The 26,613-nt window shown below is 46.6% G+C and overlaps 1 protein-coding gene across 1 annotated transcript in view; it reads left to right on the top strand.

Annotated features, from left to right (window-relative positions):
• The window catches only part of KLB (klotho beta), a 29,980-nt gene extending 6,793 nt beyond the window's left edge, over positions 1 to 23,187 (top strand). The window contains exons 2-5 of the mRNA XM_083158398.1: positions 12,902 to 13,412; positions 15,723 to 15,991; positions 17,060 to 18,203; positions 20,180 to 23,187. Coding sequence (XP_083014524.1) covers positions 12,902 to 13,412; positions 15,723 to 15,991; positions 17,060 to 18,203; positions 20,180 to 20,586 — 2,331 coding nt within the window. The 3' untranslated portion in view covers positions 20,587 to 23,187. The remainder of the gene's footprint in view (positions 1 to 12,901; positions 13,413 to 15,722; positions 15,992 to 17,059; positions 18,204 to 20,179) is intronic.
• The last annotated feature ends 3,426 nt before the right edge of the window (positions 23,188 to 26,613 follow it).

Genomic DNA, 26,613 nt, shown 5'->3' with positions numbered 1-26,613 from the left:
GTAACCGGACGTCTTCTGGGAGTGTCAGGGAATAGGCAGCTGTGCCCAGGGTTTTGCAGGGAATTCGTGTGATGTCAGGGACATGGACAGGGGGCGACTGGAAGGGAATGCCCAGTGTTTTAAGGGCATCCCCATTAAAACACTGGGCATTCCCCTGGGAACACAAGGGGGTGGGTGGGGCTGGTGGGGGGGGGAGGGTTTGATCGGTGGCGTCAACACCCTCGCTAAGCCACGAACAACCGCTGCTTAGCGAGGGAAGCTGAATTATGCCCATTTTCTGTTGACAAACTGACTACATTCCCCTCTCTCCATCTTTCTCTCTCTGTCCGGGCGAGATGTACTAGGCCTTGGGGACTGATAACATAGAGAGAGATAAAGTACCAACCAACCAGCTGCTAATCACCATGTGTTTAAAAAAATGACAGTCATGGGCTGATTCTTTAGTATGTTATCTCTTTCCACTTGATCTCTCTTTATTAGGGCATACACACGGTTCGATGTGGTCTCTTTTTCTATTCGATTTTGCTTATATAAGCAACATCGAATGGAAATCGAACGCATTCAGTTTCAATTCGATCCTGATGTGTGTCCCTGTGGTATCGAAATCGAATAGAAAATGAGACTGTGCCGGCAATACTAAATAGCCCAAATTAAATGTGTTTGCCAAGCTGTTTGATTCCATACCAATTCGATCTCAATTGAATAGCAAGGCAATCGCACCTTGTGTACACCCCTTAAGCTTTAGACACCCCCCCCCCCCCCCTGCCTCTCTCTCTCTCTCTCTCTCCCCGCAGTCTTTATAGATGCAATCTCTCTATGGTCGGGATGTACTAAAGGGAAAATGCGGTAAAACGGGGGTTTTACCACATTTTCTTATGTACCATTACTCGTCTGCCCCATCTCCGCCGGGCAGGGTATCGCCACCCAGAGGTGGCGATACCCTGCCTATGGGCTTCTATCGCCGCCCGCTGCCCGCCCTCCGCGCGACACCCCCCCCTCCTCCATCAATCTCCTCCCCCAGCAGGTGTCACAGCCGGGAGCACATCCGGCTGCAGGGGGGAGGAGGAGACGCCGGGGACACTGACAGCCGCCGGGATGTGACGGAGACCCCAGCACACCACATTACAGGTATCGCGGGGGTCTCCGTCACGCACCCCGATGCTAGCTGCATATGCGGTAGCATCGCGGCGGCTGGGCAGCGAGGGGCGGCGATGTGTATTAATACATCCCGCCCTATATATGTGGGTGGTGTGTGTGTGCACTATAGATTGGCTTTACAGCATTATGTTTGACCTATTTTCAAGGATGACAGTAAAACAAACAACCACAGACCTTCACCTGTTCGCCTGAACTCTCATTCCATTTTTGAGCGCTGGCTGAGTTCCACGGTTCAATATCTCCCAAACTGTCAATTCCTGTACCGTTGTCCTCTGCATCGCCCTATGGGGCCACTATTCAGTGGGTCCGCCACTCATTTCAGAAGTAGGACAATATCAAACCATGCTTTTCTTGCACACATTAGCGGTAGATGCTGCTTTTCCAGACGGATCTAGCGATCCTTTGCAATGACACCTATATAAATAACTGGTAATATATAAATAATGAAACTATCTACAGTGAGCCAATGATGGTTTGCTTCCAGCAATGGCTGCTGGCCAATCAGGTTTGATGACCGGGCTTAGTGGCATGTTGCTCATGGTCTCCTGCTTCAGTAAAAAAACAAAAAAACATTGCTGACAGGCAACCCTCAATGGCGGAGAACCATCGGCTCTCCACAATCGATAGTAAAGCTATCAACCGCCAGTGGCAAGTCTCCAGTGGCTGTTAACCAACATTGCACCATGGCCCTGCCTCCCACTTCTGTGGTATCAGGCAGCAAGCTGTGACAGAATAACTGATCAGCGGCAAGGGACTAGGGAGAGCTTCATTTCAGATATTCCCTCCCAGGCAGGGAGTGTGCACAGCCTCATTATCAGCATCATCCCTCACTGCCTGTCCTAGTTTCCATAATGTGTACATACCATGAAAACACACTGAGACATAGATGTACATTACCTGGGTCAAAGGTTTACCCATCTGCTGTACATTACTGCAGGCAATCACTGACCACAATCACTGAAACATTAATTAAGAAAATGCGCCGCCATATGTTTACTTTTGCTTCTCCTGAATGTGAGGTGGTTTACAGGTGCACAGCTGCTGGCATCTCAGTGCACGTCATCTAGCAAGCCCTGAGGGGATGCTACCAGTAATGAAACAGTAATATCACTTACACTAGTTTATATATTAATCCCAGTTGTGTAGTACGCGTCTTCCCTGACAGGAAAGTAACCAAGAATTTGGGCCTGAAGTGAAAACTTGGTTCCTCTAAAAAGCACAAATAATCAGTGGTCTGTTTGCTAATTAGCGCTATCATATATACTAGTTAATAAGGCTGTCAACATGTTGGCTTTCAAGGTTTCTGCAGTGTAACTCCACTTTGAGTGGTGACAGTTTTTATCCCACAATCTCTCCACCCCACTCCAAGCCCCTATCTGCTTCTACCTCATATCTCTGTTTTCACAGCTCCCTCTCTCTATATCCAGCAAGATTGAAACAGATCATTGTCCCTGCAAAAATTGCCTTCACTTTTGTTTTGAAATCGTTTAGCACACAAAGGAGTAATTTGATCCATTGAGTAGTGGTGAGGAGTAGTTAGCCTTTTATATAATAGTTAAAAGTTTTTCTCAATAATCTGTTACTGAACATTAATAAGGTTTTTCATATTTATTATATTAAATATTAATGCCTGTGATCCCCTAGCGGTGACTGATAAATACCGCAATTTGAGGAGGGGGCCAGGCTAAAATGGCACAAATTGCGTAATTTTAGCCCCTCCCCCCCGAGACCCAATAATCTAGGTGTTTGCAGTATGGGGGCAGGGCTTGATGATGTCAAGATCAGGCCCCGCTCCCGAAAATGCTGTTGATAGTAGGTAAGTATAATACCACTGGGAGATATTTATCAAGTCTTGAGCTGGGTACACCTTAAGGCCCCCATACACTAGCCGATTTTGGTCAGATTTCAGACAGATCAGTCGGATCTGGCTGAAATCGGACCAAAATCGGCTAGTTTTGATGTCCCCTCAGATCCGATGCGCGGTCCCGTGCTCATCGGATCTGCGTCGGGTGGTCGGACCTGATGCACGTCCGACCACCCGACTTGGGACCTAGTGGGGCGGCGCGGCGGTAGAGGGAGCAGGGGGGGCTGGGGACGCTGCGGGGGACACAGGCGGCATAGAGCCGGGCAGGGGGAGCCGGCGGGAGCTGTCGGTACGGAATAAAAAAAAAAAAGCCCATACAATGAATGGGCGGCCTGTAATTGGCTGAGCGCTCTCTCAGCCAGTCAGCAATTGGCTGAGAGAGCGCTCAGCCAATCACAGGCTGCCCAGTCATACATAGCAGCAGCGGGGACGGGCAGCGCAGTGGCGGCTATTATATTTTTAAAATACTTGTCAAATGACCGGCCGCTCTCTGATTGGCTGAGAGCTCTCCGGCCAATCAGAGAGCGGCCGGTCATTTGACAAATATTTTAAAAATATAATAGCCGCCACTACGCGTCCCGTCCCCGCTGCTGCTATGTGTAAGTACACTGCCCGGCCAGGTCAGCAGCGCTCACCGCACCCGCCGCCCTCCCCCACCACCGCTGGCCGCCGCTGCCCGCCCCTGCCCGCCCCCACTACTCCTCACCGCCCTGCAGCTCCCCGGGGTTTTTTTTTACATGGGATAAATCGCATGCGATTTATCCCATGTAAAAAATGGCACATCAAGTGCCAAATTGTATGTGAGCCTCCCGGGGAGCTGCCGGGCGGCTCGCAGGTAAATTGGGTCCGACTTGTCCCTAGGACAAGTCGGCCTAATGTATGGGGGCCTTTAGACAACACAGCAAACAATTCAATGTCATCAGTGATTTCCCTTGATCTGGCTGTTCTCTGTGACAAACAATATAGTGCATACACACTGAACGATTTAACAAACAATGGCCATGATTCTGGTTCACTCGCAAAGCTAATTTGGTTTGCTAATGTAGAAAACCATGCTGCACTGCAGGTGAGGCAGATGTAAGGTGCAGAGAGAGTTAGATTTGGGTGAGTTATTTTGTTTCTGTGCAGGGTAAATACCATCTGCTTTATTGTTACATTGCAATATAGATATCAGTTTGAAGTACAAACCCCACCCAATTATAACTCTCTCTGCACATGTTGCATCTGCCCCACCTGCAGTGCACATGGTTTTGTCCATTAGCAAACCAAATGTGCTTTACGAGTGAACCAGAATCAGGCCCAATATCGTTCAGTGGCCACATCCAGGAGTATAGCTGTCATTGATGATAAAGTCAGGGTTCTACTGCATGTACAGATGACAAAGGGGGTCATCAATGACCCCCGGGAGCACAGCCTTTAACATGACAGTTAGAGGCCGATTGGTTGGTTCTTTATCTCTCTCTTCACTTTGACACATCTCCCCCTATGATACCATACATTGTGCCACGTAACAATGGTATTTCGTTATATGAAATATGTTCACATATTAAGAATTTACCTTGCATGGTGATATGGGTGCCGGATGACGCTCCGACACTGGGGATCCCGACAGTCAGTATTCCGACATCAGGATCACGACTGCCGGTGCTCCGACAGGGAGATCCAGACTCACAGGCGCTATTCTACCTTGTGGAGGTCCATGACCCCCATAGAGGGAGAATAGAACCTGTGGTGAGCATAGCAAGCCACCGGGCCCACAGCGCAGTGAGCTTCTTTGCGCTCCCCCCTGTCGGAGCACCGGCAGTTGGGATCTCCACTGTCGGAGGAGCATACCACACCCGGTGATATAGTGATCCTCTGAAATCACCAAATACAGAAGGTGGGTGAAGATAAGTGCACCGGTTGGTGCTTTATCGCTGACCCCGCAGTCAGTAGAATTTAACACTTCAACTTCTAGCAGTTTTGTATACATTGGGGGGTTCCCAAAGATTGGGGGTCACAGGTACTGGCATTTTGGCAGCTTGTTAGCTGGTAGCTGGTTTGTATTAAGCATTATTTTATTATTAGGAGTGGAATTCTCCCACAATCCAAAAATATACTGGTAGGCTAATTGGCTCCCAACAAATGAACCCTAGAGTGTGTGTACATGTGGTAGGGAATATAGATTGTAAGCTCCACTGGGGCAGGGACTGATGTGAATGTTCAACTATTCTCTATAAAGCGCTGCGGAATCTGTGTGCGCTATATAAGAAACTGTTAATAAATAAATAATGTTCCAGCACTTTGCATGTGGCAGGAGAGTACATTGTGTGACTACGCTCAGTGAGTAGTCTCCAGAGAGATGACAGGGCAGTCTGCAAGATAGCGCCTATCTGTGGACCTTGAGAGTGCACCTGTGCTGTGCTCACAAGATTCTCACTGCAGTACAGAGGGCACATGTATTGCACATTGCACCTCTGTGTACTGGAAGAGTCGTTCCAAGGAAACGGCACACAGTGTTTTTGCAATCATGGCCCACTGTTCATAGAGGTTTGCAAGATATTGCCATTCTCATGGCAATTCTTCATTGCTCAGGAATAACCCGCAATTCGCAGCACTCCCTGTGAGGGGTGAGGCCTATTGATGTGTCATGCTGAGCTGCACAGGGGAGGGAGTTGAAAAATAGGGTTCTGGTACAGTGGATCGACCATGGCTAGTTCGACAATCTAGTCAGATGGCTAAACATAGTCGACAGCATCTAGATCGACAGTAACAGAAGATTGACTCAAGCAATAGGTTGATGGGAACTTGGTCGAGTGACATGGTCGACAAGAGTTTTTCGTGTTTTTTGTGTCTATGTCGACATAGGTTGACATGGACACTGTACTTCGGGCTATTTCATTCTCCCTCTTTGGGGCTGTTTCATACCTGCTCGTAGAGCAGCGAATGTGGACCCTCTGTTGATGGTGGAGGTCTGCTCACGCGCATAGATGCTAATGCACATGTGCAGACACCCACTGCCAGCACCGTCAGCGATATTTTCAATCATCATGAGCATCATGGAGGTGTAATGGTTAGCAATACTGCCTCACAGCACCGAGGTCATGGGTTCGATACCCACCATGGCCCTAACTGTGTGGAGTTTGTATATGCTCCCTGTGTTTGCGTGGGTTAACTCCGGGTACTCCGTTTTCCTCCCACAATCCAAAAATATAGTTGGGAGTCCCCCCCAATGTGACGCGCACAGCGTCTATTCAGCGGCGCAATGGCCAAAAACGGGCGTGGCCCTAATTTGCATATGCAGCACCCTCATTTGCATGCACCACGCCCCTTTTTGGGCAAGTGTCCCTATTCTTCCTTTTAAAAAGTTGGGAGGTATGGTCGTGGCCTCACTAGAGCGATGCGCTAGATCAAGCCCCTAAATTTCAAGTGCACGTCAATGGTGTGTGCATGGGTCCCACGGGCACGCTACTAATGTTGGAAGGTATGGTAGAGTATGGGGGGTAACTGCTGATGTTATCCGTGGTATCTGGGGGTTGCAGATGCTGTCTGTAGATCTGGGGGTCACTTATGCTATGTATATGTAGGTGGGGGGGCACTACCATCTTTGTCGCCTCCGGGCACCTGGTATGAACTTACGCCACTGACTACCTGGATAGTATGAACAAGAAGGTTAAAAAAAAACCATATGTTGACCTTGTCACTGTCGACCACATTCCCGTCGACCTTTTGCTTGCGTCGATCTTCTGTTACTGTCAATCTAAACACAGTTGACTATATTTAAGCATTTAACTAGTCGCGTCCATCCATTAGACATCGGTGATCCGTGGATCGTGGACCAGTATACAGCGAGTTTGTAGCAGGATTCTCTTACCTCTCTCTCTCTCTGCTTGGCAATACAGATGTAACATGTGCAGAGAGAGTTAAATTTGAGTTATTTTGTTTCTGTGCAGGGTAAATACTGGCTGCATAATTTGTACACTGCAATTTAGATTTCAGTTTCAACACACCCCACCCAAATTTAACTCTGTATGCACATGTTATATCTGCCCCACCTGCAGGGCACATGGTTTTGCCCATTTTGAGAACAAATTTGTACTGCAATCAGATCTGAATAAGGGCCTGTACAATGTCACAATGTCTTGGTTTATTACTGTGGAACTAATAGTAACAATGTCTACACCGTTTAGTTAGTAGCATGGACAGTGTGCCCATTAAGAACTGTGAGGATCTGGTTTAAGCCCTCTCCATGAACCCAAATTGCATTGCATCCAGGTCCCCTTCACTAGACGGTAGAGATAAGATCCCACATTTTGGCCCTTATTCTGGTTGGTGCGGTCGAGCCGCATATGCGGCTCCGACCGCACCAGACGAATCCCCGCCCACCATACGGTTCGCCACGGCCGTCCGTACACGGACGGCTGGCGAACCGCACGAAAATGGTGGAGGCGTACGCCTCCACCATGCTGGGAGCTGCCCCCTGCATTCGATGGTCGACGACCATCGAAGGCAGGACCGCACGCCGCGGCAGCTCCCGCAAGCTGAGACCACACGGACAATCGTCCGTGTGGTAGCTTGTATGGGGGCTGAAAGCTGACATCCGGCGACGTCAGCTTTCCGCCCCCATGAGTGGCGTCATGCCCTCATTACCATGCGTACGCCCCGCGTTTGCATGGGAACGCCCATGAAACGCGGGGCGTACACATAGGGAAATGAGGGGATGAAGCCCCTCACGCCCCTATACGCCCCCTTTGCGGCGTCTAAATTTTTAACACGGAGAATTCCCCTGCACATGCGCAGAGTGACCTCTGCGCATGTGCAGAGAGAAAACATCGGCGGTACGGCCGCACGCGGGCCGTACCGAGCCGATTAGAATAAGGGCCTTTATTTGCTCTGTTCCAACAGGCACACTTGTATCTCCTGCCCAGCGCCCCTCCCAGCAGCACTGCGAGCTGTCAAACTCTCACTCCAATGTCTTTGTGTGTCTAGTTGTTTGTCAGTGAGCAATGGGTTCTGGATTCTGCCTCTCCCTTCCAGCTATGTGTGTATGAGGAGCACAGCTGTGAGGCAGAGAAAGTGAGAAGAGCGAAGACATTCCCAAGATTCCATGGGTTGTATAGCCTAAAGCTTTTATATGGCAACTTACAGAAATTGGAAAAGGGCATGACGTGTGAACGCACAGTGGTTAGCATTGCTGTCTCATTGTGCTAGTGTTATGGGTTAAGCTGGCCATACACTAGTGTCCAACAGATCGGGCTGAGAAATTGGATGAAAAGTGGCAAATCGGATGTGTTTTGGCTCCGATTCCGATGCCCAGTCGGAGATCGGGCGGGCTGCACGTAAGATCTGTCGGATTGGACAGCCATCAGCAGTGGTGAATGGGATTGCATATGATATATTGTATGCAGATGGACCACATATGATATATCGTATGTGATCCAGCCTCCAGAGAGATGTTGGGTCACATGCTGGGGTATCGCATGCGATTCTAGCATGCGATACCTCGGCCTAGTGCAGGGGTGTCCAAACTTTTTGGGACGAGGGCCAGATTTGGTGAGGTGAAAATGTGGGAGGCCGACCATACAGCCTGACATTCTTAGAAGCATTAATCACATCAGAATGGTCCCCCACTCTGCCCCCAGCCTTCCCTTCACTGTATTTCCCCCAGCCTGCCCCCATTCACTGTATGTCCCCCAGCCTGCCCCTCCTTCACTGTATGTCCCCCATTCACTGTATGTTCCCCACTCTGCACCCATTCACTCTGTCCCACAGCCTGCCCCCTTCTCAATGTCCATCAGTGCCTCCACTATGTACCCCACTCTGCCCCCATTCACTGTATGTCCCCAAGCCTGCCCCTGCTCCCCCTTCTCTGAATGGCCATCACTGCCTCCATTCACTGTATGTCCCCCACTCTGCCCCCTCCCTTCTCTGTATGTTTTCCAGCCCCTTGTGTAAGCCAGGGGACGGAGAGGCAAAGCAGGCACTGTAAGGACAGGAGATGCTTGGGCTCCAGCTGCTGCCCTCCTCCACTCTGCATGTTACGGGAGCAAGCTTCCCCCTAGCTGCCCCCCTCCCCAAACACTGCTGTCACTATGATTGTGGAGTAGGGTGATATACGATTGCAGCAGCAGGGGTAGGACAGCAAACACATCTGACTGTGGTGGCTGGCACCTCCTCACTGCAGCAGACAGCAAGGTAGAGGCGCGCTCGCCGGGGCCCCACTTTTAGTGTCCTGTGCTGTATTTTCCACATCTGATGCTCTGCCCGCTTTCAGCTGGAGGCTGCGGGCCACTTGAAATGACAGCGCGGGCCGCAATTGGCCCCCGGGCCTGACTTTGGGCATGCCTGGCCTAGTGTATGGGGCTTTTAAAGGTCAACTAGAGCCCCATCTGCATAGACTGCGATCTGCACATAATATTTTTGATTGCTGGTTTAGACTAGCGTGGTCTTCAAGGCAGAGTGTGCAGCCCACAAAGGGGTGTCACCGAATACTTTCCTACCCTCCTGGAAAGTCCCCCCTGACCGCCTGCACCCCCAACAGAGTATGAGGGGTACACGATGACATTGAAGTGCATCATTATGGATCCACCCCCTATTATACAGTGTCTGTATAATGGGGGCGGAGTCACAATGATGAGATTGTGATGCCACGCCTCTGCAGTGACAGAAACCGGGAGTCATCTTCCCACTAAAGATGACAAGCAAATGTATTTCTATAGCAACTAGTTAGCATTTATCTAGCACATTCTGTGATATGATAACTAGAATTGGGAGAATTGTATGCAAATCGAATGCAAATCGTATGCAAATACCGCGTGTGATTTGCATACGATTTGCATACAATCTTCTGGGAAGTGCCGCCGTGAAACTAAACAAGTACCAATTTGGGTTGCTATATGAAACACTTCCCTCTGTCATCTTCAGGTTTGATAAAATACCCCCAAAATCAGGATACATTTTAGCTGTCCACTCATTTCATACCATGCATTAAGCATCACATGCATCCTGCCACTGGTCACAGGCATAACGGCGTTTCATACGCTTGAGAAGAATCACAAAGGACAACTCTTATGGGCAGATCTTCCTTTGTGATGATAGGACTACTGTTGTTTTTGACCCGGAGTCCTATTTGCGCATTCTTCTAGTGGTATATGCGCCGCAGGGGATGCTGGATGGGATCCAATTGTAGAGCGCACCTGTACACACTGCTGCGGTAGTACATGGGGAAGAAGTGGTATCGGTGCTCATAATGGGCCTGATTCAGTACCGCTTGCCAAGCAGTGGTCATTTTCCGCTTAGCAAGCAGCTTATGCCGCCCGCCGGGGCGAACGTACAGCCCCCCCCCCCCATGAACCGTACACCTACCCAATTGGTACTATCCGCATGTACGAACGCAGGCATCGTCCACCTGCGTTCCCAGGGGAAAACCTCAGCGACTGTGATAGTGCCGAATGCCACCGCACACTGGCCCTGCACATGCATATATTCGCTTATACGCATGCCCAGAGCCGCATCATCGGTCCCCGGTGTGAATATCTTCTAGAGGGTGCTAAATAAATTAAAGGAGTAGATGCTGATTGCTTGCCCATAGCAACATCACATGTGAAGTAGAATACACATCTTAGTAAATTTCCCCCAATGTGCGATGATACCACTTCTACTCCATATCAACTAATCCTATGCCCACCCTTGAGATCCTGTGTAGACGAGGGGAGATATGTCCTCAGAATACAGTCCTTTGCCCTTCTGCTCCACTGGAGGTTTCTGTCCACCCTGAGCTCACCGTAGGACACCTGCGTTACGGTGTGATAGGTGCGCCGCCCCAGTCGAACTCCCCACCCGCCACTGTACAAAAGACAAACCTCGTACATTTTGTGTGATAATAACTGTATTTGTATTCTGGCTTCCCTCTGTTATAAATCTCTACCAATTCTTTTCTTTATAGATTAAATCAGAGCAAATAGTGCGCCCAATAATCTGCGTCTCATCGCCAGCATAGAGGGTGCTTCCTTTAGGCAGACCAGGCGGTACTTGTGAGTTATCCGGGCGTCCGATTTCTAAATCGGGTCGGATCGGGACATCGCATCGCATGCGACCATCGGATGCGATGCGATGCGATGACCCGATTTTTCCATAGGAATCAATGTTAAAATGGACTGAGTCCATTTTAACATGGAATTCAATGGGAAAAAGGGGTCCTTTTCATACCCCTACTATCCAAGTGGGCATGGAGTTGGATATAAACCTGTGGCGAGCGTAGCGAGCCACCGAGCCCGAAGCGTGGCGAGCGTAGCGAGCCCCGCGAGGGGACACGGAATACCGTCCCCTCGCGGGGCTCGCTTCGCTCGCCACGCTTCGGGCTCGGTGGCTCGCTACGCTCGCCACAGGTTTATATCCAACTCCATGCCCACTTGGATAGTAGGGGTATGAAAAGGACCCCTTTTTCCCATTGAATTCCATGTTAAAATGGACTCAGTCCATTTTAACATTGATTCCTATGGAAAAATCGGGTCATCGCATCCGATGGTCGCATGCGATGCGATGCGATATCGTATCGCATCGCATCTGATTGTATGCCTTAACTTAAGGCATACAATTTTAAAATCGGACGCCCGGATAACTCACAAGTACCGACCAGGCTTATTTACTAAGCTGGGAGTTCTATTGGAGATGGGATGTTGCAATCAGAATGTACTTTTCATTTATTTAGCACTTTCTAAATAACAGATAGAATCGGAATGGTTGCCCATAGCAACATCCTATCGTAGTTAATAAACCCCACACAATATGATTGGTTGCTATGGACAACATCACCTATTTTCGTTTTTTTAGAAGCTTTAGTATATTTATCCCTGAAGCTACATTATATATAGTTGCTTATCAGTTACTGTACAAGCACTCAAGGGAAATTTGGATGGAAGTTCTATTTCACAGGGGCAACCAACCAGAATGTACTTTGGTACTTGTGGACAATCACCCTCCCACGATGTGCATCGTATAGCAAAAAATCGCATCGCATCGCATCGCATGCAATTTGATCGCATGCGATCGCATGCGTTTTTTAACAGAAAAGCATCCAAATGCATTGAAATTAGTATCAAACATGTTCAATGGCCCCAAATGTCCTTTTTGAGGCTGTACCACCCCCACTATCAACGCGAACCCGAAGCGTGGCGAGCGCAGTGAGCCCGCGAGGGGCAGCGGTACGCGTCCTACGACCTTTTCATACCCCCACTATCCACGTCGGCGTCGAGTTGAGAACAGAAAGTGTGGCGAGCGCAGCGAGCCACCAAGCCCGAAGCGTGGCGAGCCCCGCGAGGGGACACGGATACCTTCACAGGTATACGCGTCCCCTTGCGGGCTTCACAGGTGTCCGCGTGCGCTCGCCACGCTTCGGGCTCGGTGGCTCGCTGCGCTTGCCACACTTTCTATTCTCAACTCCACGCCGACGTGGATAGTGGGGGTATGAAAAGGTCGTAGGACGCGTACCGCTGCCCCTCGCGGGCTCACTGCGCTCGCCACGCTTCGGGTTCGCGTTGATAGTGGGGGTGGTACAGCCTCAAAAAGGACATTTGGGGCCATTGAACATGTTTGATACTAATTTCAATGCATTTGGATGCTTTTCTGTTAAAAACCGCATGCGATCGCATGCAATTTTGTAAAAATTCGTTAAAACCGGCAAAAATCGTATCCAATCGCATGCCACTATTTATGGCATGCGATGGGAGCCGTGATACTCCACAAGTACCTGTACTTTTTATTTATTTAGCACCTTCTAGAAGATGATAGATAGTATCTGATTGGTTGAGCCTGGCAACATCCCATCTTGGTAAATATCCCCCTCAGTGTGCAAACTGGTATTTAATATCCCTATAACTAAATTGTGCTGATGTATTTCAGGCTCATGCGGAGGTGTGGCACACCTATAATACCCACTACCGCCCATCTCAGAACGGGTACCTCTCTGTGACGTTGGGCTCCCATTGGATAGAACCAGACAAAAGAAACATCAACTCTACAGCTATTGAGCTATGCCAAGAATCCATTGATACTGTACTTGGGCGATTTGCTAAACCTATTCACGGTGATGGCGATTACCCCGAGAGTCTGAAGAGGAAGTACGGCTCAACCCTACCGACATTCTCACAGGCAGACAAAGCTCACATTAAGGGGACGGCGGACTTCTTTGCCTTCTCCTTTGGGCCCAATAACTTTAAGCCATCAAGTGATGCCAGCAAGTTGGCTCGAGTCTCACTTCATTTAAGGGGGGTATTGAACTGGATACAGTTAGAATTTGACAGTCCCAGAATCCTCATCATGGAAAACGGTTGGTTCTCCTACAGCAACATCAAGACTGAAGATACCGTCACATTATACATCCTGAAGAAGTTTATCAATGATGTCCGACTAGGTAGGTAGATGCTGCAGCTTTCCAATGTGAGAATGGTGCCAGGGCTGGCTAAAGAATGCAGGGTAGAAAGGAAATTGTACTGTATGGTGCACAAAAAGAGGTATAGGGTATAGTCCTATCTGATCCACTACAAGTACCCATACTTGCCTACTTTTGAAAACTAGTTTGAGGGAGATTAGAATTGGTAGGAGAATTTTGTGCACTGCCTTATTGAGGGGGCGTGTCATGCTCCACCCAAAGGGCGTGTCTAGTTCCAAATATGGAGAGATTGTGAAAAGATATTGTTAAAGAGGCATCTCGAAGTGTGGGTGTGTACTGCTACATCTGAGAGGAAACTTTTAAAATGACTTATATCCAAATGTAGATGAGCCCCAGAGCAGTTAGTAAGAGCTACTATACTTGGTAAAGTGCTGGGAAATGGCGCTGATGATTCAATGTAAATGTATCTGTCTCTCATTCCTTTTTTCCCCAAAAATGTAACCATGTAATGTGGGCTAGGTGAAATGAGGGAGATTGCTAGACTAATGAGGGAGAGAGGGAGATTGGTGTTATTTCAGGGAGTCTCCTGCAGAATGCAGGAGGGTAGGCAACTATGCAAGTACCTAAAATATAAAGGTCCGGATTCAATGAGGATTCAGTCACGACTGAGATGTCATACTACCATACACTTCGCCATGACCCATTCCATTAAGTACACAATGCTCTGTTCCTGGAATTCATTACCAGTGGCGGCTCCAGAGGTTGGGGCTCTAGTGCAGTCCAAAATTCAAACAGTGTAACCACCCCAACTGCCAATGAATAACAGCCAATGATGTTTGTCTGTGTTTGGGGTGGCAGTGGGTGCGGTTCTCATATTTGAATTTTGGACAGTGCGGCAAACCCACACAGCTGCAACTGTCACTGGAAAGGAAGTCCAGCAATTTTGTACCTAATGGAATGGATCATGTTGGAGGGTGTGTACTAATGCTGCTAAAAAAAAAGTCCTCCATATGGCACAATCTTTGATATTGCACCTGATGGTGTATCTTAACATGCACAGCATTTTCAGTATGATTTCCCGATGGACGTTTGACCGACGGTCATTATACCGACACCCATTGACCCACAGTCAAAATACAGACACGGATAATATACCGACATTCATTATACTGACATGGTCAAAATATCAACATTTAGACGGGCACGGTGCCTTGCTGCACTTGGCACACTATTATATCCCCCCTCCAGGTCCACTGGGATGGGAAACTATGAAAAAGTCTGTCTTTTGGGCAAAATTGCTTGAAAACTCATGTCAACATGTAGACCTGTCAGCATATTAAATGTCGGTATTTCGACTATGTCGATCAGGAATTGGGTCGACCAAATGTTGGATTGACAGGGCTCAAGGTTGACAGGTGTCTAGGTTGACAGGTGTCTAGGTCGACATGGGTTAGGTCGACAGTCAAAAGGTCTACGGGGTTTTTCACTGGTTTTTTTTTACCCGAATTTCGAAACAGTCGCCCATGTCGTCCTAACGCATGTGTCGGCATTGTTCCATGTCGACCTTGACCCATGTCGACCTAGACCGCTGTCGACCTTCCAGCATGTCGACCCAACAGTGTCAACCTAATGACTTCGACCATCTTATGGTCGACCCATCGACCGTATCCCGTTGATCAATTGAACATGTCGTTATAATGAATGTCGGTATATTGGCAGTGTCTGTATTTTGACTATCCTTCAATGGGTGTCGGTATATTGACCATCGGTCAAACATCCGTTGGTAAATGTCCCCACACAGCAACATAGGGTTGCTCGGAAGATCAAAGGTGTGACCAATGTATGATTGATGAAGCAAATGAAGGATTACAGACGGCATCAGTGGGCATCTCTATGCAAATTTGCATATTTTTGCAGAATCGATGCGTATGGGATCAAAATCTTGACTATATTTGTGTGCACCCCTGGATCAGGCCCTTAGTGAATTGATTGCCAGCATTTTCACAAATATTTTGCCAGCCTTCAAAATGGCTGCCACCACTCTGCTATTGTAAGTTAACTAAACTGGCACTACAGTATATACAGTAATAATGACATTTTCTTACATTAATATGAGGGCCTATGTTCTATCTAAGTCCTGAAAATGGAAATGCTTCTTAAAAGAACCCTCCCTTATAATTATGTGAGTGGCTTTTGCTGCTTAGCATAAAATATAATCTTATCTGCAATGTGCTAATTAAGGGGGAGATTTATCATCCCATAAGAGGACCAGCGAAGGTTTGCTAAATCTTCCTAATGTAAAATGATTATGTTTTGTTTTTATGTGGTCAGCTATTAGATACGATGACGTGAAGGTTTTCGGCTACACCGCATGGTCACTGATGGACAGCTTTGAATGGCAGGAAGGATACAAGATCAGGCGTGGGTTGTTTTATGTAGATTTCAGCAAGACGGACAGATCAATAATGCCCAAATCTTCTGCACTATACTACAAGGAAGTCATATATAACAATGGGTTTCCGTCGGAGGTAGCAGACTCCGTAGTTCATGGACAGTTTCCATGCGACTACTCCTGGGGAGTAACAGATTCTATACTGAAGGTAAGCACAATGACCGGCTGCAGAGAGGCAGGAGTGCGCCAGGGACTAGGCTGGCAGGGGGCGGCAGCACAAAATTTGGGACGGGGGGGGGGGGGGGCGTGAGCACAGAATTTAGGGCAGCAGATACGTTAAAGTACTGACCAATAAAGATCTTACTGCAAAAGTCTGTGAGGTAAATTTATGCAATTTTTTTTTAAATGAAATGAGGGGATGTTGCCCATAGCAACCAATGAGATGTCTATCATTTTCTAGGATGCAATCGAGAAATAATAGACAGAATCTGATTGGTTGCTATGGGTAACATCAACTTTTTAAAAAATTTAGGTTTAGTCAATTTACCCCTAAATGAGTGGTCTCCTCAATGTTAGACGATTAAACAATAATTAAAATAACATTTTTATTTTATGCTTTGCACTATTAGTATGCAATGTATTACAGTATTCTGTGTAATGGAAGAGCATTTGTGGACACAGGCAGCAAAATGACAAGGCGCACCTTTACACAAAAGTTAATTATTGGCGCATGACAGGGTGGATTAAGCTTGGGGGCCCAGTGCACTTAATATAGACAGTATCCCCACTTCTCTGACATTAGTCCTCTTGTCATCATCGCTCACAGGGGCAGATCTAGGGGCTGGGCTATGGAGAGTCCAGGGAAGTTGCTACCACTAATCAGAAGCAACATCCTCTCTCCCTGCATGTTGTGCCACTGCTGCAAGCGGCACTGCTATAGGGCCAGATGCACTAAACTTCAAAAGTGATAAAATGGAGGGTGATAAACAACCGGCCAATCAGCTCCTACCTCACATGTTTCAAGCACAGTCTGTGACATGTCAGGTAGGAGCTTATTGGCTGGTTGTTTATCACTCTCCATTTTATCACTTTTGAAGCTTTGGGCATGTGGCCCATACAGTGGCTAGCAATAGTGGATAGGCAAGAAGTGCTCCAATAGGGGACACCCCCTGAGAGAGGGGAACCCAGGGCCCTTAATAAGGCTCTGGTGAATACTCTATACAAAATATGCCATTGCTGCCAACTGATCCTAATTCACATCTCATTTTGTTTGCAGGCAGAGTTGGCTCCCTCTTCTCCTCAGTTCATAGATCGTAAATTGTATGTGTGGAATGTCACTGGAGACGGGGTACTGCATCCGATAAAAGGAGTGAAGCTTAAGACGCGTACCGCTCAATGCACGGATTTCCTCACCATCAAAAAACAGGTAGACCTGCTGACGAAAATGAAAGTCACACATTACAGATTTGCTCTCAACTGGTCCTTGATCCTGCCGAAGGGTGATTTGTCCACAATTAATAGAGACGTCCTGAGGTATTACCGTTGCATGATAGAAGAAGCATCCAAATTTGGAGTCAAGACCATGTTGACGCTTTACTACTCCTCACATAGCTCGTTGAGTCTTCCTGGACCTTTGGTAGAAAATGGCGGCTGGTTAAATAGGACTATCGCTCAGGCTTTCAGGGACTATGCAGAGCTGTGCTTTCAGGAACTGGGTGACCTTGTGAAGCAGTGGATCACTATTAATGAGCCAAACCGTCTAAGTCACCATTACCAAACCAACCGTAATAACGCTTACCAAGCGGCCCATAATGCAATCATTGCCCATTCTATGGCATGGCATTTGTATGACAAGATCTATAGGACTGACCAACAAGGTCAAATATCATTGGCCCTACATGCTGACTGGGCCGAGCCAGCCAATCCCTTTCTCAGTTCCCACGCTGAGGCCGCCAAACGGTTTCTGGAATTTGATATTGCTTGGCTTGCTGAGCCATTATTTGGCTCTGGTGACTATCCACCTCTCATGAGACAGTATATCCTAGCCAAGAACCAAAAGGGAATGGCAAAGTCATCCCTGCCATGTTTCACAGAGGAAGAGAAGAAGCTGGTGAGAGGAGCAGCCGATTTCTTTGCCGTGAATCATTTTACCACTAGGCTGGTGATTTACGAAGATAAGAATGACAGCAGACATGACACTGTCCAAGACATAGCTTTTCTCGTGGATGCCACACGGCTCTCCTCAACCAATGGTCATGCGGTAGTCCCGTATGGGATAAGGAGACTTCTTAACTGGATAAAGAAAAGCTATGGAAATGTTCCAATTTATATTACAGCAAACGGAGTGGAAGACAAATATTCCGAAAATGATGATCTTAGAAAGCATTATGTGCAGCAATACAACCAGCAACTATTACAAGGTAAGGATTGGTTTTTTTTTGTTTAACTATGAGTATATATATATATATATATATATATAATTATATCTAGTGTGGGGCATGTATGCCCAGGAAAAACACGCTATAGCCCATCAGCTCATCAGTTCTGTTTAGCTATTGAAAACATTGGTTTCTATGGGTTACAAAAACTTTTTGTGGTGCTCCAGTTTTCCCCTCCATGTGATCTCCTCACCAGTCCTACATATCCCCATCTCCCCCAAACAGCCGCCCCCCATACCATCATCTGCTCTTTCAATACCCCATATCATATCCTCTCAAACAATCATCTTCCCCATTATTGCCCATATCATTATCTACCTATCAAGGCCCCAAATCTTGTTTTCCCATATCAACTCCACCATATTATCTTCCCTATCAATACTGTACCTATTATCCGTATCATCATGTTCCCCTTCAATCCCCCATAGCATCATCTTTCCTATCAATGTGCCTTTTCCTCATCCCACATGAATCACCATATCATCTTTCCTATCCATCATATCATCAATTTCTCTATTAGTCCCCCCATATCATCATTCCCAATTATCCAACATATCATCAATCCTCCAGATCCTCATCTCCCTCATTAAACCCATAACATCACTTCCCTATTAATTATGTCATGTCTTCCACTTCTCCCAAAATGGCCCTAATATATCATCTCCTCCATCAATACAGCAAGTATAATTTATCCCATCATATAATGTTCATTTATGTATTTATTTAGTTTCTTATATAGCGCAGCATATTCCGCTTTTGCGCTTTACATATTGCCATACTCACCCCTGTAATGCATCCTATTTATCATTATGTATCTGTTGTGTGATGCTTTGCATTTTATACTGTATTGCAGTGATTTTCAACCTTTTTACCTTGCGGTCCCACAGGGCAAAACACATTGGCCCCCACAGGGAAAAAAACGAACCTATTGGTCCCCATATAAAAAAAAAAATCACAATGGTCCCCACAGGTAACAAAAATAAAATACATTGGCCCTTTACATGAAAAGAAGAGACCAGTAAATAACAGTTGAACCAGTGGTGGCTGCAAACTGGTTTGGGCATCTCTAGATCTGGGGGCACACTTGAGAACAGCTCAAGGCACATGCCACAGCACAGTGGTTGAAAAACACTGCTGTATTGTATAAGGCACATTTGTGTAATGTACTATATACCCTGTACATCACTATCCTTGGCTCTTCTAGCTTCTTTGAGGCATTGAGGTGTCGTAGATGATAAAAGAGAGGTGGCCACAGTGAACCACTGAGATGGACCTTTTGGTAGTTAGGCGCTCTGTGGTAGAACTGTCTGCTCTTATAGGAGTTGGAGCGGTCTCCTTCTAATGTGGGAGTGTCTATTAGGGATGGCCATCGACCATTGAGGATTGAAAATCATTGATGGTTTATGGATAGTGTTGCCAGCGATGTGGGAGAACCCCTTCGATGGCATAAACAAATAGTTTTGGTTTTCTTTTTTTCCCCCAAAAAAGCTGGAACACGGAGCATAGCTCCACCCCCGAAACGGAGAAGCCCCGTCCCCAGACCAATCAGTGAAAGAAAATGGATGACCATCAATAGGTAAAAACATTGATGGTCATCCATTGCATAGTATGGCACTATCGAAGGCCAGTTGCACTATTATTGATGGCAACCATCAACGGCAATGGCCCATCCTTAGAGTCTACAGCATTCTGGGAGATATAGACAACTTTTCACTCACCGTATACTAAGGGAACCCTATTTGTTCTCTCCTGACTGTGATGCAATTAGAGAACATTCTTCCAAAAAGTATAATTAAGTTATCATTTACGCAATTAAAGTGACTCACTATCAAACATAGAAGTCACTAATAAAGAAGGTAATACTGCAGTATCAATACAGTATGTCTGTATTCTTTTGTCCTGGGAATGAGGATTGGTATGTAATATTACTAACCCCACTCTATCTCGTTCTCTTCTAGCCTACCTACAAGATGGCATCAACGTGAAAGGGTACTATGCATTTAAGCTGACTGATAAAACAAAACCCCAATATGGATTCTACAACTCTGCCTTGTACAGCTTCAAAGCCAAGGCTTCAGTGCGTGCATACAGCGACATCATTACAGCAAATGGCTTCCCGTTGGATCACGGGAGAAACTCATGCAGGATGACGATTGCAGAGAACTTGTGTCCTTTCTGTTCATACATCCAGCAGAGGAAGCCGCTCATCTTCTTCTGCCTTTGTCTTTTTACCACCATCATTCTATTAATAACTGTCGCAATCATTAAAAAGTACAAGAGGAAGCGGAGAAAACTGCGCCCCATAAAACACCAGCACACCGCTTGTTTCCTAATTAAAAAGAAAGCCGGCTTCAGCCAGTGCTGAGCGCCACTGCACCCAATGGACTGTTCTATTGATTTCACTCCATTTTCTTGGCGGAAGCCAAAGACTGGTCCATCTTTTCAATGTGTCTCTGAGCACGTTTACAAGAGAGACAACACCCCTTTTTTGGGATTTGTTATCCCGTTCCCATGCATCACTGGCAGAGACGTGTGCTGTTCTTGACATCAGTGCTTATTTAATTTATAAACTGCAGTTCTACTGTAATTATTTTTTCGTTATTTAAAAAAAGAAAAAGTCACTGTGCGGGGGGGATGGGGACGTTGCTTTTTTTTTTCAAATTTGCCCACTTACGACATTCCACTATAACAGATTAGTAGCACTTTTTATAAAAAAAAAAACATTTATTTATATAAATAAAATGCTGCTAGTCTCTTCACTAGGAGTGACTCTGTTTTGGAGTTATGGGAAGTGTGTGGGGGGTCAGACAAATGCCTTACCCTCATCCGTTGGTTCTACACTACATGCCACGGAAGGTTAGTGACCATGGTTTCTCACTGGTCATTTATCTTATAGTTACTTTATGCCACAGTTCAGAATAAAACTGCTGAGAAATGTCTTGGATAGAGATACTTTTTCAGCTCTTGCTTACCTGTGCCAGTCACAGGTTGGCTAAGCATGATGGGTAATAGGCCTAGAGGTGATACTACTCTACTTATGATGCTCAGCCAACCATTGACTGGTTATAATGGAGGAGTAGCAGAATAGTGTCAGGAAGTGCCACAAGTTGACCACGGATCTCTTTTGGAAGATGAGGGTGTAGAGTTAATGTCTGCCCTCAAAAACCTTTTAACAAAGCATTTTTCACCTCAACTCAATTTTTTTTTTTTTTAATGTAGTTAGAATATTTAATTTAAAAGATACTGCAACATTTATTTGTATGTTTTCTAAGTCAGCCATTTGTATCCAGCCGTACTAAGGTTGCAGCTATAAGGAAGTTTGCACTCACCGATAGTCGGGATTCTGACGGTCGTTTATCTGACATCAGACATCCCCATACATATTAGGCAATATTGTTAACAATATCGCTCAGAAAGGGGCTTCTAAACTATATTGTTCACAATATCGTCTAGTGTGGACACTCGATATCGTTAATGATGCGTGTTCCATGCAATGATAATGATGAGTGATATTTACTGAACATGTAGGTCAGTTTGTTCAGTGAGTCCCGGTGACGCCATTAGACGGTATCGGTGGCCAATATGGTTAACTTACTATATCATCCACAGTTGCGGTCATGTAGTGTGTATGGGACTTTACAGTCAGACCATAAGAAACTGAACGGTGCAGTTGGATTTTCTAGACCAGCGATAGCCAAACCAGTCCTCGAGATCTACCAACAGTTCACTTTTCCAGGCCACCTAGCTGGTGCACAGATGCAGTCACATTTTCAAACATGTGCTGCATTCATTCCTAACCGACATTCTACAGATCTACAGGTGGTCTGAAAAACATGAACTGTTAGTAGATCTCAAGGAATGATTTGGCCACCCCTGTTCTAGACTGTAAGGGGAAAGGTACTTCACAACGATGGTTTAAAATTGACCAACATCGATGTTTTGTTTCATGGTCTGAAGGTGCCCATACACTAGGGCAATATACATGCGATTTGGTCATTTTTTATGCGATTATGCCGATCAACCACATAAAAAGCATCCAAATTGCATGTATTTGGAAGCAGGCCCAATGCAATCTGCTGCGCATCGCATTGGAGCCTGTGAGTCGCACTGCCAAAAGGAGAGATCTGCCGGATCGCAGCCAAGCCAGGCAGACTTGGCTGGGATCGCATGTGATATATCGTGTGCAAAATGACCTTATACGATGTATTGTATGCAGTCATGGCACCCGGGAACCTCCCGGGCGGCTCTAGGGGTGATCGCGGGATGACACAAAAATTATCTGTGCAATTTAGACCAGGGTTTCGTCACCATCGTAAAAACATAATATAAATTGGTAAAGGTGCTTAATTTATTGTTTAATAAGGACAGCCTCAAACATACATCCCCCCATAACAGCGATAACCATGGACTATTGCACTCACATTTTAGCAAAGTGCACCTTCACACAACACCTGTACACATAGCGACTTGCATTAATCAACACAATTCTGACCAAAATAGATATGTAAATAAAATGCTAGAAAGGGGGTGGGGACAGAAAACACCATTATTTCATGGATTTTTTTTAACAGGAAGGTCACAGATTAATATATTGATTCTATAAATATGTCATGTGTAAATAATGTGGGTATATGGTTCTCTCATATGTGTCTGTTTAGCTAGTTTTGCTAGAATAAATGTATAACCGGTCTTTAAAAACTCTCTGAAAAGGCGGAGATGTCTACAAGTGGGCGGGGCTTTTGATACAGTGACTGCAGTCTGCATTAGCCCCCTTGGCTTTCTGTGTAGTCCAACGTCCTGCATGCCAGTAGCACGCTTACTCATCTCATCATCTGCAATACTTCAGATATTATGACAGTAAGGTTATTTTGCCTTTACAGAAAAAAACAGGATTTTAGCAAGTTATTGCCATGAGTGAACCCCTATGTTGTTCATTGTGATAAAATAAACTGAATATGCGTCAGTGTGTTATTTGTCAGTGTTTCATGTATATTATTATTATTAATAATAATAAGATATCTTTAAGTCAAAACTGTTCATAAAATTGATGCATGGTGCAGTGGCGGAACTTGAAGGTGGTGGGCCCAGGTGCAAAAATATAATTTGCCCCCTCCCCCCCCCCCTCCTCGACCCCAACCCAATTTCACAATATGCAGCAGACACTGGTGGGCTGGTCAGGATGGCAGGGTGCCAGCTGCCACCCAGGCCAGTACCTTGTAGACTGTTTGGGACTGTTTGAGTCCGTAAGCTGCTCAGACTGTGCCACACTCTTTTTTTTTTTTTTTTTACAATTTTTATTATTATTAATTTGAAATAGACACCGGAACTCCCACTGATCCCGGAATACGGAGGCAGGGTTTGGAGGGGAGTACCTGTATGCTCTCACTCTCCGAGGTTGTCTGTCTGCGCTGGTTGCAGCCTCCCTTGATCCCACATCTAGCTTTACCCAAGCCACGCCTACTATGTGCCATACGTTGTCTCTGGTGGCTGAGCTGGTCTAGCTTGGTCTGGGTCCTTCCTGCACAGTAGCTGTTTCACTGCAGAGCACAGCCAGGGGCAAACGCAGGATTTTCAGAAGGGGGTTTCCAGACGGGCGGAACAAAGCACGGAGATGGACACTTAGGTGACCCAGTATATGCAGGGTCAGTTAAAGTATTATAGATAGACCAAATGTATATAAATAATAATAATAACAAAAAAAAAAAAAAAATATATATATATACACACACACACACACACAGCAGTGTAGACGCCTGGGCATAGCAATGTATTGGGGCCCCTACCGATCCTCCAGCGGTAGGAGTGGGGGGTGCTATGAGCGGAGGCTTTGATGTCCCGCGGGTGGTAGGGGGTATTATATCAACCGCACAGATGGTGGGAGATGAGGTGGGAGAAGGGGGCATTGGGCTGAATGAAGGGGTCCTGATACATAACTTCCAGGGTGGTAGAGGATGTTTAATATGCAGAGGAGGGGTGTATAGTGGAGTGGGCTTATTATTCATCATTTTCTGGTGGGAGGACAGCTTGCTTGACTGCAGATATCTCCAGTTCCCGGAAATATATTTCTTAAGCCCCGTACACAAGGGGGGAGATATTGCTGAGCAATATATTGCCCAGTGTCTCCTTTTCATCAGCGACCAGAGATGGTCGCTGATGAAAAGGAACCTCTGCTGGTGGTGCCGCAGAGGTAATTAGCTCTCAGCCAGCCAATCAGAGAACGGCCAGTCATTTGACAGGTATTTTAAAATCTAATACCCGCCCCGCAGCGCTGTTGTGCTGATATCTATGATCATCACCGCCCGGCCAGGTCAGCACTCCCCGGCACCGCCAGCTTAGCACTCAGGGACCTGCTGCCCGCCCCACTGCTCCCCCTGATAAGAGCACCGCCGCCCACTGACCCTCACCGCCCGCCCCCTGCGCCCCGACATGTGATAAATCGCAGGCGATTTATCACATGTCAAATTTGGCTCATCAAGTGCCAAATTGTGTGTGAGCCTCCCGGGGAGCTCCCGGGCGGCTCACAGGAGAATTGGGTCCGACTTGTCCTAAGGAAGCGTCAGTTAAAAAAAAGAAAGAAGAAAGAAAAAACTATGACACAATTATTATTTTTTGCAGGAAAATTTATATTTTGTGATTAAATTGTTAATTTTAACACAAAATTACATTAAAATGTATTTTTGGGAAATTCATTTTATGAGTGCAAAATCTTTAGCTCGAACACCTGGAGTATTTTTTTGAGTTGCACAATTTGACTTTTTAGTGACATAACAACCAACTGCATGAAGGTTAATGTTTAATTATGGAGACAACATCACCCTCACTACAGGACCCATTGCAGATATATTTAGTAAAGGGGGAGAGGTTAAAATCTGCACAATTTGCAAGCTGTGCAGTGCACATGGGTCCAGGGGAGTGCCACCACACCACACACCGCAAAGCCATATTTTTATACTTACCAGTCCGGAGTCCTGTGGTGGGTGGTGCTGCACACATTAAACGCTGTGAAAATTGTACTGGTGACTTGTATGTGTGCAATTGAGATGTCCTTGGGAACAAGGTGCAGACACCATGTTCTCAGAGACCTGCATATGCGCTGTAGACTCTGGTGGTCTTTTACATCTGCCACTCATGTACATCAACCACCCATCAGCATACCTCCCAACATTGGTGGCAGTGGAGGAGGGAAATTAGGGGCCCTCACAGGCTCAGTGCTGCCTCTGATTAAAAACCCTCCCATGACGAGGCTGCTGCTGCTGTCCTCCACGAGCCTTAGAAGCATGTAAAAAGCTCCAACCAATCAAAGCTAAGCACAAGCCTCTCAGCCTCCGACCTCTTGTGCATTCTCATGGGACTTAGTCAACTCCCAGTAATGCACTACACACTTGTGTGCCTCGGTTCCTGATGCTCAGCACCAATCATTGTCAAATTGGCAGATAGGTGAAGCTGCAGCACTACCCCACTACCATGCACAAAACCTTTAGCTAAAAAAATTCATGCCGACCACAGGGGGGCCCTAGATAGAGGGGGGTCCAGGTGTACTGACCCCATGAAGGCCCCCCCCCCCCTCTAAACCGGTGCTCTGCTAGGCAGAACAGTGGGTAGCAGGGGGGACTTCCAACTATGGGAACAGGATGTGGGATTGACCCAAAGATAAACGGGACATTCCTGCAAAAATCGAGATAGTTGGGTTGTATGCATCAGACCTCCGAGCACCCCTATGCTGCCTCAGAACACAGCAGCTCCCCTAAGACACCAGGGCTTCCCAAGGTGTGAACGAAATTCATAGCGGCTGACTTGAAAAAACGATCCTGGCACACCTGTGTTTTTTAATCCCCCCCACCCCATTACCTCTCTAACTGTATCAACTTAACCGGTACAGTATATTTTTTTAAGGTCTAATTGACAAAACAAGGGCTGTACTGTTTGTACGGGAAGCGGTCATCTATTAGAATGAACTTAGGTCTACAGTCATTAGGTCGACCCCACTAGGTCGACTGGCAGGAAGGTCGACCTGACTTAAGGTCGACATGGGCCAAGGTCGACATGACTTAAGGTCGAATTTGCATAAAGGTCGACATGAGGAAGGTCGACTGGTCATACGGTCGACATGGGTTTTTCACTGTTTTTTGAGCCGACATGTGCCAACAGGCGGTATTTCATGCCCTACCATCCACTAGGGCGTGGTGGGAGAATAAAATAGTGTGCCGAGCGCAGCGCGGCACCGTGCCCGAAGCATTGCGAGCAAAGCGAGCGCTGCGAGGGTCCGATTCTCATTGCCAACTGTGTCCATGTCGACTGTGTCGACATTCGGATAAAAAAAACAGTGAAAAACCCATGTCGACCTTATGACCAGTCGACCTTCCTCATGTCGACCTTTATGCAAATTCGACCT

The sequence above is a fragment of the Crinia signifera genome, chromosome 1 (genome assembly GCF_055691185.1).
Source record: "Crinia signifera chromosome 1, ASM5569118v1, whole genome shotgun sequence".
NCBI classification, from domain to species: Eukaryota; Metazoa; Chordata; class Amphibia; order Anura; family Myobatrachidae; genus Crinia; species Crinia signifera.
Note: the sequence above shows the minus strand (reverse complement) of the source record. Positions and strands in the feature narration are given on the sequence as shown.